At 35.3% G+C, this 14,851-nt stretch overlaps 1 protein-coding gene across 3 annotated transcripts in view; it reads left to right on the top strand.

Moving 5' to 3' along the window:
• RELN (reelin) overlaps nucleotides 1-14,851 on the top strand; it is a 537,501-nt gene that overhangs the window by 317,526 nt on the left and 205,124 nt on the right. For all 3 annotated transcript variants that reach the window (XM_058725343.1, XM_058725345.1, XM_058725342.1), the window contains exon 11: nucleotides 3,748-3,893. In XM_058725343.1, coding sequence (XP_058581326.1) covers nucleotides 3,748-3,893 — 146 coding nt within the window. The remainder of the gene's footprint in view (nucleotides 1-3,747; nucleotides 3,894-14,851) is intronic.

Genomic DNA, 14,851 nt, shown 5'->3' with positions numbered 1-14,851 from the left:
TTGATGTTTATTTCATTTTGAGAGAGAGAGAGAGAGAGAGAGAGAGAGAGAGAGAGAGAACAAGCAGGGAGGGGCAGGGAGAGAGGGAGACACAGAATCCAAAACAGGGTCCAGGCTCCAAGTTATCAGCACAGAACCTGATGCGGGGATCAAACCCATGAACCGTGAGATCATGACCTGAGCCGAAGTCGGACAATTAACCAACTGAGCCACTCAGGCACACCTCCCCTCCTTTCACAGGATTCTTAAGTACAGGGTCAGTATACAGTCAAATTCTCAGGCCCATCCCTGCCCATTCCTGCTCAGATGGCTCAGGAATGCACCAGTTTCACACAAACTATCCTCTATTTTATAGGCCAAATTACCTTGCTGGTTGGCATTACCCTCACTCCAAACTTTGAACACATTGGGTTCTGCTCACAATGGCAGAGGCAAAAATTGTGTCTTGCTGTCCTCAGCACAGTGGGGAGTCGAGGAGCCATCCGTTGCCCTGTGTGTGTGTGTGTGTGTGTGTGTGTGTGTGCGCGCGCGCGTGCGCGTGTGTGAGTGTGTGTGTGTGTGTGTGTGTGTGTGTGTGTGTTCTGTGCATCTCCAGGCCCTACTGTCCAGAAAATGACAGCCCCATCATGCTAAGAACTAGGGGAGGTTGGGCTGCCTCCTGCTGGGTTGTGGCTGTTTACTTTGCATATGTCACAACCCTTTTTTTGGTAACATGTTGCAGCACTAAGACTATGAAGAAGAGAATATTCAAAGATCAGTACTTCTTCTCTACACCCAGAGGACTTTGGGCCTATTTAGGAAGGGAGAAAAGAGCTAACTGTGAATCTTCTCTTAAACCTGACAGACAGGATTAGGAGATTTGCAGTGCAAAGGCTAACACTATTAGAAACCACTGCCCTGTTTGTTTGGATTTAGATTTGGCATTATTATTCTTTTACTACAAGTTGTTAAAAAACAGCTCCTTCCCTATTGAAATAACAAAACTATGCTAAAAACTATACCATTATATCCTTCATGGAAACTTGCCAAAGACAGATTCTACTAGTTATTATATCCTATCATAGTAGCATGAAAATTGATTAACGTTCAATTAAGGTATTACTATTTTTTTTAAATTGCTTCATTTATTCTTGATGTGATAAATATTACATGTGTTTCATATGCTGGCACTACTGTAATTACAGTGTCAAAAATGTATATTTGGTAGATAATTTTCAATAATTATATAATTACAAATGGTCTATTCAACTACCAAATGTATTTCATAACAGCAAAATAACTAACAAAAAGATCCTTTAAAATTATTTCTATTTTTCTAAAACAACTGATTTTAATTTTTTGAAATAAGTTTAACAATATGCAGTTAAACAATATCTAGTTTTGTCACGACTCTTTTAACCTCAATTTTCCAACTCAGCTAAATTAAAATATATATCAAATACCTTAATAATGTAAATTTTTGAAGAGTAGCAAAACAACTATTTGTAACACGGAGTCTTAAAATATTAACAAACAATTCTGAAGCAAATGGAACCAAAATTTAAATAATTAAATTGATATTTAGCCAGTAATGACCAAGGTTTCATGTTAAGTGATCACTCTTTTTATTGTGTAAATTGTAACGAAATTACTCTGTGTTCATACACAAAGATGTTTCATGTATGGCTTTTCCTTAGACAATGACTAAATGTGTCCTTTGCACTGATACCAGAGTCCTTATATTAATTACAGATAAACATACATGACAGTTGTTCAGGATTCCAGAATGTGAAGATAATTGTGAAAAACGTTATTTAGAGTTCAGTGGATTTATTAGGAAAGTAATCTTTTTCTAGTTAGCATTTGGGGTCTTTACAGGATAAGAGTAGTAGATTCTTGAGTTTTGCCTTTGACAGTTTCTGTTTACTGTTAAATAAACTGAACCCTAGTTTTGATTGGTTTGTGTGGGTTAAGGATCACATATAATGAGCTCAGTTTAGCATCCATGAATAATGTGTATTCACTGTGGTGGAAGAAGATTCTCAGGCAGGTGATGCATACTATACATTACAGTATGATCTAAGATGATGACAAGCTCTGTGAGTGAGCCTTATGTGTTAGCGCTGTGAAATGACTCCCCCAAGATCAGATGCTCTGAATCTCTTGAACTTCTGGAAAGCTTCTGGAAGCTTTATTTACTCTTTCAGTACAGTACTCTGATTCTTCCCTCAATTGATTTTATCAGCCATAGCCAGTTTAATTACCATAAAACATTTCTTTGCACACATTACTCCCCTATTTTAGGACACCACTGCCAACAGAATATGATAGAGATCTCTTAGACCACTACTTGAGATTTTACTCTTAGTCTCCAGTCTAATTCTCCAAATCTTGCCTACTTATCACCTTTGTTGTTCATTCATATGTGTCATTCAACTTGGATCTTTTTCTGTCCTTTAAAGCAAGTTGAGGACCTGTTCATCCATGAAGCCTATGCATTTAGACCAGCCCTGGACAGTGATTCGTACCTTGTCTCATTCATTAGCATTTACCATCTGCTTTCTAGCATTGAGAAATATCTCTGGTATCTCTCAATGAGACTGGGATTTTTTGAGAGTCAAGACTATGTATTATTATACTTCATTATAAACTCCTTTCTCCAATGCCTTCCTTAATACCTTCTACATAGTGAGTGCTCCATAAAAGATTAATTGATTACTTGAAAAGACATAGCCCATATAATTCATTCATTCATTTGTTGAATTATTCAACAAATATTTTTTAATTCCGACTATAAGCCAAGCATTGTATTTACAGCAAGAAACAAAATGGACATTATCCCTGCTCTGTAGAACTTAGAGTCGCTGGACCCAATATTTTCTGTCCAATTACTTTCCTTCGTTTCTATTTCATTTTCAGAATATATAAAGCCTAAAAGAATGTTTGATCTTTCTTTTATTAGTATTTCTGTAATATGACTTACTACCAAAAAGTAGTTATTAAAAACTTACATTTTTTAAAAACTAAACATTCAGTTTTCTCAGAGTTTGATCTTACCTTTGACTATTCACTTTAAGCTGAAAAACTATAGGGTAAAAAAGTATCACAAGAAATACTTTGTTTTTAAATTTTTTGTAAACCTTGTGCTCTTTGGGAGAATAACAAAGATTTTGATTTCCCAGCTCCTTATTGTAAGCATCACACACTACTTAGGTCTTGTCAGAAACTTTTACTCAAAAGGTGGCTGAGAATATACGATCATATCAGGGATTACTTTGACCTTTTCTGTATTCCCTGTTTTGATTAGCTGGCTTTTCTACTCACATTCCATTTACAGACAAATTGTGAAAGGTGTGAATGGCAAGCCAGAAATATATAGAATATTGAAAAGGTCAGTGTGATTTAGCCCATAAGCACGGTATTGAAAATGTATGACAAGTCATTATCACACTTAATTCCCATGACAAGGACTGGGCGAAGATGGGAAATTATGCCAATTAAAATATTCTTGTTTCATACTGAAGACTGGAGTGGCAAAGCTCAAATAGCCTCTTGACTCCTTTTTTGTGATAACTTAATAAGTTAGAAAGAAATTGTAATTGAATTAAATAAGACAAAAAAAGAGGTAACAAGCTCTTCTGATTTGAGAGTCCATCATAGAGGGAATAGTATAATGACTTCTCTAAAAACTCTAATTATACATGAGTAAGACAGATACAGCTACAAAACCAATTCAACAGCCACCCCATGTTCTCTTTTCATCTACAGCATAGCTGTCAGTCAGATGGGAATTCCATTTATTTCCATGGAAATGAAGGCAGTGAGTTCAATTTTGCCACCACCCGAGATGTAGATCTTTCTACAGAAGATATTCAAGAGCAGTGGTCAGAAGAATTTGAGAGCCAGCCTACAGGGTAAGTAATTGCTATCTCCCATGCTGTGCATAGCACTTATATTTATTCCACTGGACATATTTTAAATGCATATTACTCAATAGCAAAAGCATAGTTAAATTAGTGCTGATTATTCTTATCATAGGACAAATGGGTCACACTTGTCCTAAGCATTCTTTATTAAATAATCAACTATTTTTATGTGTATTGTAATTTTATAATTGCAAATACCTTTTAACTTCAGCTGAACGCTTCTATCTCATTTTTCATTTATTCAGCTTTTACTGGGACTAAGTCTTTTTCATTGTGTATAGGATACAAAATCTTTCCACTGCTGTTACATTGAGACTTGCAGTTGTCTTCCTGGAGCCGGAGATTTATAGATGCTGCTACCTGATTTTCTGTGGAATGTGGTTTTGGTCTATAAAAATAGTTTAGGGAGTAAAATTTATCTTTGAAAGATTTTTACAAAAGGAATATGGGACTGACGTTGAAGAAGAAGAAAGCTAAAACAATGAGGGAGGTTTGGTGGTGGTATTTTCTGGCCATTCTGAGCTGTGTGCCTTCTTCTGGGTCTTGTGTCCCTAAGATAGTTCCTATTAATTGAGGAGCATATTCCCGGAAGTTAAAGTTGAAAAAAGTTAGTAGGTTAAGAGAATCTAAATTTATAAGGTAGTGTGAGTAGGAAGGAAATTCTAGAAGTGTTTTTTTTTTTTTTCAGTAAACACATGTGATCAGGTCCTTATTGTTTAGTGTATATTTTCTAAGACTATGATGGAGATGAATGAAGTTAACATAAAGTATAATTCTATAATGAATATAAAATAGCAATAATTTAACTGTTAACTTTGAGAAACTTTTTCCAGAACACAACATTTGAGGTGGTCGTGTCTCTCTGATTTCAACAAATAAAATCAAAACCGGATGGATCCAAAAGGCAAGAAGTGCCCAAGAGTGCAAGAAGGCCATGGCTCTCTTGGGTTCCGTGCCTCCCATGCATTGCCTGGGAGTGCATTCAGACCCAACAGGATAGAAATCTGGCCAGCAGCCTGAGCTGCCACTGCCCCTGTGACCTTTTGCTGCCACATCAGGGTCTTTCACTATTGAAAGCTAGATTTCTGCTGTGGCTCTTCACTGCCTCAGGGAAGTCCAGCCTGTGGGGCAGGCCAGGTATGCCTCTGAGGGAGATTCACACTTTAAGGGAGCCAATTCCTTCAGAGCCTAGCAGTGATGGTCAGGCCCTTCAGTCCATAAAGCTTCCTGGCACCGTTGAAGTTCCATGTCTAGTGTGACTTCGGTTTCTCCTTGAGGGACCCACACCTACTATTCTCCTATTTCATCTACATCTACATTTCATTTCCCCCAGGAGATCCTACACAAGGCTCATTCTAATCCCCTTACAAACGGGTGGGCTTTGATGGGGTCCAGAATTTTGACAATGCAAGCAAGGCTTCTTTACCTGTCTTTTGGAGATAAAGAATCATCACCAGCGTATCAGTTCTCTCTTTCTGATTCCTGATACAAAAGACCAATTCAAAACCCTTTCCTGGTTATGGAGCTTGACTGCCTATAAGAGAATCCCGAATCTTGAAGCACAAGACACTCATTGACCCTCACTCGTCCATCTCTCCAAGCTAATATCATCCATGCAGTAGTGATGAGTCATCCCCTTCATTGGATGTCCCCCACATCCCCTGGGGACTCCAGTGGTTCCCAGTGATACCCAGTCCCATATAAAATTTATTTTTATTTTTTTAAAGTTAATTTATATATTTTGAGAAAGAGAGAGAGAGCATAAGTGGAGGGGGGTGGAATGCAGAAAGAGAGGGAGAGAGAGAATCTCAAGAAAGCTCTGCGCTGTCAGCAGAACCCATTGTGGGGCTCAATTCCACGAACCATGAGATGGTGACCTGAGTCAAAATTGAGAGTTGGACGCTTAACCGACTGAGCCACCCAGGTGCTCCGATAAAATTTATTTCTTTATTATTTTTTTAGTGTTTATTTATTTTTGAGAGAGAGAAAGACAGAGCACCAGAGGGGAAGGGGCAGAGAGAGAGAAGGAGGCACAGAATCAGAAACAGGCTCCAGGCACCGAGCTGTGAGCACAGAGCCTGACAGGGGGCTCAAACTCATGAACTGTGAGGTCATGACCTGAGCATAAGTCAGATGCTCAACTGACTGAGTTCCCCAGGTGCCCCTCAAAATGTTTTTAATTATGACCTTCATACCCATCTATCCCCTATCTCACCATCCTCTCTTTCTATTTTTTTTCAGCTTCTTGCATCATCAAAATCATTTATAAGAGAACAAAAGAAAAGCTTTTTTGAATGGATTAATGGTCCATCCAATAATCACCTAGTAATATAACTGAAGATTTAGTACAAACAGAAAACCATGAATAAGGCTTAGAAAAGAATTGATTTTATATAAGAAGAAACCCAGTATATCTTAGAAAATTACTCTACAAGTGCAGAGACATAGCTAGCAAAAAATTACTCCAATTAACAGAGCAGACATTCTGTTTTCACAGAGTACTGGTGATATAAGAGAATTTGTGGTTAAACCATATCATTCACCCCCCCAAAACAAAAAGAACCAAAAGTATTTATGCTTGAAAAAAGAACTAAAGTGGGGCACCTGGTGTCTCAGTCAGTTAAGTGTCCAACTCTTGGTTTCAGCTTGGGTCATGATCCTACAGTTTATGAGTTCAGGCCCCACATCAGTCTCCATCCTGACGGTGTGGACCTGCTTGGGATTCTCTCTATTCCTCTCTCTCTGCCCCTTCCCTGCTATCTCTCTCTGTCTCTCTCAAAAATAAGTAAATAAACTTAAAACAATTTAAATAAAAAGGAGCTCAAGTCAGTACAGACACAGAAGAACATCAGAACAAATTCCATCCACTCAGTGACTCAGGTGGTATCAATTATGCTCTTTGGCCACTTCTCAGTATTGTGATATATCAGAGTTTTTGGTCACAGTTAAAAGGCTAATACTTTCAGGCCTTGGCATTGTCAGCAGATCTCTGTTCCAATAACAAAATAATGTGCTTGATAAAAGCACCTGTGCCACCCTAATTGGTATACAATTAATTCATCCAGGTTCTAAAAATAGTACATGATTCTAGCAACTACATCTTAGGATTATTTGCAGCTTTTCCCCTAGGATAGCAGGCCACACCCCCCAGATTTCCCTTATTTATGCTCTCATCTGGTGGTCCAGTCATCCCACTTGGCATTATGTTATAAAGGCATAAAAGGATAATGAGAGGATCTAGTGTTTTCTGTGGTTGCAGTGATGATAAAAATGCTGGTTTAGTCCTGTGTGTGTGTGTGTGTGTGTGTCCCCGTGTCCCCTCTCTGCATTCACCCACTCCCAAATGGCTTTATTGGTCTAGGAAAGAATGCTGTCATGATAGTTTTTAATCATAGCGTCAGGAAAGAAATCCTGTCACAAAATCAAATTAATGTGACATATTTTTACCTAGGGTAAGAACTGACAAAGAAAACCCGATTAGGAATTTGGGAGTGAAATCTTGATGTGTTTTGTTTAACCAGCCAGGTTTACTAAATATTTGTCTCATTCTTCAACTCAATCATTATCACCCACACTGACAATTTATCATTACTGGCCCACATGCTAAAATAGACAGAAAACTTAGATAGTAAATTAGAATTGATTGAGCTGTCTAGCTTTGAGGTCACTTGTTTTAAAAACTAAAAAATTAAAGAATAAATAAGTTAATTAAATTGTTAACCCACATATAATATTTGCACATCTATTAACTGTGTTTTTCTTCCATAAGAATTGTGAAAGAGAAAAATGAATATGTGGTCCTCTCTAATAATTTCAAAACACTTCATAAGAAAGAAAAGAAAGCCACCATCATTACGACTATTTTTGGAGTCCACTTTCCCAAATATTCCTGTTTTCCTACCATTTGAGTCCAGCTATTTGATTTCACATCACAAAGAGGCAAGAGCTGTTTGCCTCTCATATCTCAAAGCTGCCCTAAATCCAGTGTTGATAGGTTTATTTTTTTAAATGGGATCTTGAAGGTTTTTTTCTCCTTTTCCTAAAGAAGACACATCTGTTACTTCAGCAAGAGAGAAATTTTAATGAGTATACTGATAATTTATGTGAGTCTTTCTGAACTTTGGCGTCACTTTACAAACACATCATTTAATTAGCAACTACCATATTTCACCTAGCTGAGACTGCCTTTAGGTGGGAGGGAGCTTTGTAGAAAAACACACTGCTATAATATAGATTTTGTATACTTCTCTTTTATCCCAAATGCAAACATTGTATGTTTTTACTATTGAAATACCTTTTAAAAAACCCTGTTTCATTGTTGTCACTAGAGTATTCATGTTAAAGAGGAACTCCACATATGTAATGAATATTCAAATACTGAATCATCTATATGAGACATATCTACATGTCTCAAGTCCTTAGAGATTACAGAAAATGAGCAAACATCTATAATGACATTATAAAATAAGAAAATGTGCCTAATTGGGTCAGGAATTATAAAGGATTGTACAAAAAGAGAGAGAGAAGAGGAAAAGATCTGATGGAAGGAGGAAACTATAGCCCCAAACGCATGTTGGATAAGACACTAAAAAAGATGTCTCACCAGTGCTCTGGGACACAGATGCTGGACACAGGAATCAGGACGGGGCTCTGAGGCACTGCTGTAGCGACTGCCAAGAAGGTGAGCCCCTCAATACACCTACTTCCAAAGGGAGGCTTTTCTGCTCCCAGGAACAAGCAATGAATGTGGACAGTTGGAATGGAGAAGCAGGGCAATTCAGGTGACTGGAAATCTCAAGGAGAATGGAGGCCTCTCATTGTAGTCCCCCCTAAAGGTCCATCTGCCCCAATCTGTGGCCATTTTTACACCAAAATGAAAAAAATAATAGCAGATACAAATATAAGCAAATGATCTAAAATGAACAAATCTTAGGAAAATCACCTCCATTTAAAAAAATCATCAAACTGAAGAACTAAGGTTTGAGAAAATAGAAGTAGCAGAATAAACAAATGGAGATTTTATAAGAAGCATAATTAATATCCTCAAAGGGATAGGAGAGCATACTGCATTTGAGGAATTAAAACAGATTTTATGAGGAAAAAATAGAGATGTGAGAAATGAAAGTATATGATTGTTAAAACAAATTTAATGGATTTTCTTCTCCACTGAATATCAGCATAGGCATAGCTGAAGAACAAATTAATGAGCTATAAATTTGAGTCTTGAAATTTATCCAAAACTTATGGCCACTGGATATCAGAAAAAAGATGTAAAATATAGGAGAGAAATTGGCTCTTCTGATGTTAGAAAAATAGGAATTCCTGAAAGAAAGGTCAGAGAGAATAGATGGAATGTAATATTCAAAGATATTATTGAAGTTGCCAAGATTGAAAAAAGAATAAAGAAAAGACATAGTTCCTGTGAATGAAATGTTTAGCAAGATAAATGGGAAAATGGCCAGTCCTAGAGCACCAGGAAGAAACTTCAGAACACTGATGCAGAAACCCAAAAAGCTTCTAAATGAGCTTCATCATACTTTTCTTGGTAGCACTAAGCTCAAGTTTAAAAAAATGAAGAAGTTATCTAGTTCTGAAAAAATTATTCAGAACATAAAATTCTTCTCCAATTATCATACAAGTAATTAGGAAAAAACAAAAATCTTTTCACTGCTATATATATATATATATATACATACCTCATGGTGACCGTGTTTTTTGTAAATAACCAAAAAACCTACAGTAGAAACACAGAAAATAAAGAGAATAATCCTGAAATAACATAACACTGAAAAAAAACCCATCAAACCACAAAAGAAGAGACCAACAGAAGAATAAAGCAACAGAGAAGAACTATAAAAACAACCAGAAAACAAATAACAGAATGACAATAATAAGTACATACCTATCAATAATTACTTTAAATGCAAATGGACTAAATGCTCCAGTCCAAAGACATACAGTGGCTGAGTGGATTAAAAAAAAATAATAATAATAGGACGTTTTATATGCTGCCTAAAAGAGACTTTGGATACAGAGACACACACAGACTGAAAGTGAAGGGATAGAAAAAGATATTCTTATGTACTCAATATAGCAGCACCTAAATATATAAAGCAAAATATTAACAGACATAAAGGGAATAATTGGCAGCAATACAATAAAAGTAGGAGACTCTAATACCCCACTTACCTCAATGTCATTCAGACAGAAAATCAATAGAAAGCATTGGCCTTAAACAACACATTAGACCAGATGGACTGAATAGATACACATAAAGCATTTCATCCAAAAACTGAAGAATACACACTTTTTTCAGGTACACATGGCACATTCACCAGGATGGGTCATATGTTAGTCCACAAAACAAGTTTCAGTAAATTCAAGAAGACTGAAATCATATCAAGCATCTTTTCTAACCATAAAAATATGAAACTTGAAATCAACTACATGAACAAAACAGGAAAAAACATAAACACAGGAAGACTAAGTAGTTACTAAATAACCAATGGGTCAATGAAGGAAAGAGAACATCAAAAAATACTTTGAAACAAATGAAAATGGAAATACAACTTTTCAAAATCTATATGATACATCAAAAGCAGTTCTAAGAAGGAAGTTCATAGTGATACAGCCTACCTCAAGGAACAAAAATAATTCCAAATAAGTAATCTAACTTTATACCTAAAGAACTAGAGAAGGAAGAAGAAAGCCCAAAATTAGTTAAAAAAAAGAAAATAATAGAGTAGAAATAAATGAAATAGAGACACACACACCCCAAAAAACATAGAAAATATCAATGCAACTAAAAGCTAGTTCTTTGAAAAGATAAAACCAATAAACTTCTAGCCAGAATCATCAAGAAAAAGAGAAGACCCAAATAAATAAAATTGGAAATGAGAGAGAAGTTATAACTGACATCACAGAAATCGACTACTATGAACAGTTATATACCAATAATTTGGAAAGCCTAGAAGAAATGGATATTTTCCTAGAAACACAGTCTTCTAAGACTGAATGACAAATAGAAAATCTAAATAGACCAATTATAAGTAATGAAATTGAATTAATAATTTTAAAAAACTCTCAGCAAATAAAAGTCCAGAACCAGTCAGCTTCACAGGTAAGTGCTATCAAACATTTAAAGAATAGTACCAATCATTTTTGAATTACTCCAAAATACTGAAGAATAAGGAACACTTCCAAATTCATTTTATAGCCCAGCATTACCCTGATACCAAAACCAGATGGCGAAGACTACACACACACACACACACACACACACACACACACACAAGATAGTTACAGGCCATTATCCCTAAGGATCATAGATGCAAGAATCCTCAAAAAAAATTAGCAAACCAAATTCAACAACACTAACATGATCATACACCATGATCAAAGTAAGATTAATTCCACAATTGCAAAGATGGTTCAACATCCACAAATCTATCAACATGATACATTACATTAACAAAACCAAGAATAAGAATCATAAATTCATCTTAATAGATGCAGGAAAAACATCTGACAAAATTCAACATTAATTTATAATAAAAACTCTTAAAGTGTGTATAGAGAGAACATACCTCAATATTAAAAAGGCCATAAATGACAAACCCACAGCTAAAATCATACTCAAGGTTGAAAAGCTGAAAGCTTTTCTTCTAAGATTGTGAACAAGACAAGTATATCAGCTCTCACCTCTTTTCATGAAACAAAGTATTTGAAATCCTAGCCACACCAATTAGGCAAGGAAAAGAAATAAAAGACATCCAAATTAGAAAGGAAGATGTAAAACTGTTATTGTTTGCATGTGACATGATAGTTTATAGAGAGAGAACCCTAAAGACTCCACCAAACACTGTTAGAACTAATAAGTTAATTTAGTCAAGTTGCAGGGTATGAAATTAACATTCAGAAATCTGTAGCATTTCTATACACTAATAACAAGCTGTCAGAAAAAGAAATTAAGAAAACAATCCCATTTACAATTTCATCAAAAAGAATAAAATATCTGGGAATAAATTTAACCAAGGAGGTATAAGGCCTACTCTGAAAACTATAAGACATTGATGAAAGAAATTGAAGAAGACACAAACAAATGGAAAGGTATATATCATGTTCATAGATTGGAAGAAAAATCTTACTGAAATATATATATATTATCCAATCTACAGATTCAGTGCAATCCTCATCAGAATACCTATGGCATTTTCCACAGAAATAGAATAAAAATCTTAAAATTTTTATTTTAAAAAAGACCCCAAATAAATAAAATCAACCTTGAGAAAGAAGAACAAAGTTGTAAGTTTTTCAGTCCCTAATTTCAAACTATACTACAAGCTATAGTGATCAAAACTGTATAGTACTGGCATAAAAATAGGTAGATGCATAGATCAATGCAGTAGAATAAAGGGCCTAGAAATATAAACCCACAATTATATGGCCAATTAATCTATGACAAAGGAGTAAAAATATGCAATGGAAAAAAGACTGTTCAATTAATGATGTTGAGAAAACTGGACAGCTACATGCAAAAGAATGAAACTGGACCACTTTCTTATACCATGTACAAAAATAAAGTCAAAATGGATTAAAGACTTGAATGTAAGTTTGAAATCATAAAGTTCCTAGAAGAAAACATAAGCACTAAGGTCTTTGACATTGGTCTTAGTAGTATTTTTTGACCAGTGTCCTTTGGCAAGGGCAACAAAGGCTAAAATAAACAGATGGAATTACATCAAACTAAAAGTTCTTGCACAGCAAAGGAAGCCGTCAACAAAACAAAAAGGCCACCTGCTGAATGGTTGAAGATATTTGCAAATTATATATCCAATAAGAGGTTAATATCCAAAATATATAAAGAACCTATGCAATTCAGTATCAAAAAAACCCCAGGCAACTCAATAATTATTAAAGTTGGATATTATATACATGGGATTTTGCTGTTACTTTTCTTTCTACATTTTCATGTAATGTATGTGATAGAGAATAGAGTCAATAATATAGTAACTTTGTATTGAGACATATGGTAACTAGACTAATCATGGGGGTATTTTCATTATACATAAAAATATTAAATCACCATGATCTCTTCCTGAAGCTAATAGGATATTCTATGTCGATTATACTTATATTAAAAAAACAAAAACCTTTTCAGACACAAGGGTTCAGAAAGTTTACTACCCCCCTGAATCCTCTCTGAAAGAACTACTAGAAGATATATTCCTGGAAATTAATCCAAGAGAAATAGGATAGATTCAAGAAAGAGTTTTGATCAAGGAAAAAAAATTAAAGCTTGTAGCTCAGTCTGAATAAGTATTGATTATTCAAAAGTTTTAACAAAAATTTGGAATTAAAGCCCAGATGACCTCAACATGAGGGGTACAGTGGGAAAGCGACAAGAAGAGAAGGAGAATAAGGAAGTAAAATACTGCCAAAGTTCCTAACTTGCTTGGAGTGAGGATACAGATCTGGGATAACTCTTTTTTTTTTCTAAGTTTATGTATTTATTTTGAGAGAGAGATCAAGAGAGAGCATGCAGGGGAGTGGCAGAGGGAGAGGGAGTGAGAGAGAGAATCCCACCAGGCTCCATGCAGTTAGTGCAGAGCCTGATGCAGGCTTGAACCCACACACCGTGAGATTACAACCTGAGCTGAAACCAGGAGTCGGAAGCTTAACCGACTGAGCCAGCTAGGCGTCCCTGGGAAACTCTTAATGTTAATAATAATAATAAAGTTAATAGAAAACTTTACGTGTAAATATGTGTGTTGAAAAATTAGATTAGCCAAATATAGGCCCTAAAACTTCTAAAGCATCAGTGTGACTTAGGACACAGGGAGACTTAGTCTCATACATGCCAGGAAAGTAACAAAGAAAACAAAAAAAGAGTAAATAGAAAACAGAAAGCAATGTGTCAGGAATCAATCTAAACTTATCAGTAACCCAATAAATTTGACTGACTTATATTGATTTATTAAATGATATTTTCAAAGTAAGTTTTTAACAATAAGGTATATATTTGCAATAACACAAGAAATTGAAAATCAAAGTACAGAAATAAATATACCAGGCAAATGCCACGAAAGAAGGAGGAATATTAAAATCAGATATTTGAATCAGATGAAATAAAATTCAAATTTAAGCTTAAAGGGCTAAAAGGGGACATTTTATGCAACAATATATACGGAACACTTGGCACAATGTATCACACATAATAAGCAATCAAAAAACTTAAAAATTAGTTGTTATTCCACCTATACTTGGTGTTGGGATATGAGGGAAGTGGTGCTCAAAGAAAATTATACTCGAGTTAATTAATGAGATGTAGAAGAAACACAAAGTTGAAGAGGCCAATGAAACCTAAATTAGATTTTCTAAATAAACCAATGAGTGTCATTAAGAAAAAAGACCATATTAGTTTAAATGATAATTGGATATATTTTAAAAGCATGGAACTGCTAAAATGGATCTGAGTAATCTTGTTGCAAGCTGTTAAAAGACATCTATTACATCTTACTTATTCTGGTTTGCCTTTGGCCTGGTCTCTAACATTGCTTTCTGTTTAAGCAAATTGTTTTTATACTTTAAAAACATAAACAGGGGCACTTGGGTAGCTCAGTCAGTTGAGCATCGACCCTTGATTTCAGCTCAGGTCATGATCTCACGGTCCATGGGTTTGAGCCCCATCAGGCTCTGTGCTAATAGCTTGGGATTCTCTCTCTCCCTCTCTCTGCCCTTCCCCTGCTCACTCTCTCTCTCTCTCTCTCAAAAATATATAAATAAACATTAAAATTTTTTAAAAATATAAACAGTAAAATTTCAAATAATTAAAAAGTAAGTGCTATATTGTTCTGGAACTCCTTCATAGAAATTCTAAACCTTTAATTTTCAGGACATTTACACACCATCTTTGCTTTTGGTTTTACCATCCTTGAGTAGGTTAA

Source organism: Neofelis nebulosa, chromosome 4 (assembly GCF_028018385.1).
Source record: "Neofelis nebulosa isolate mNeoNeb1 chromosome 4, mNeoNeb1.pri, whole genome shotgun sequence".
Lineage (NCBI taxonomy): Eukaryota > Metazoa > Chordata > Mammalia > Carnivora > Felidae > Neofelis > Neofelis nebulosa.
The sequence above is the reverse complement of the archived record's forward strand: the minus strand, read 5'-3'. Positions and strand labels throughout refer to the sequence as shown.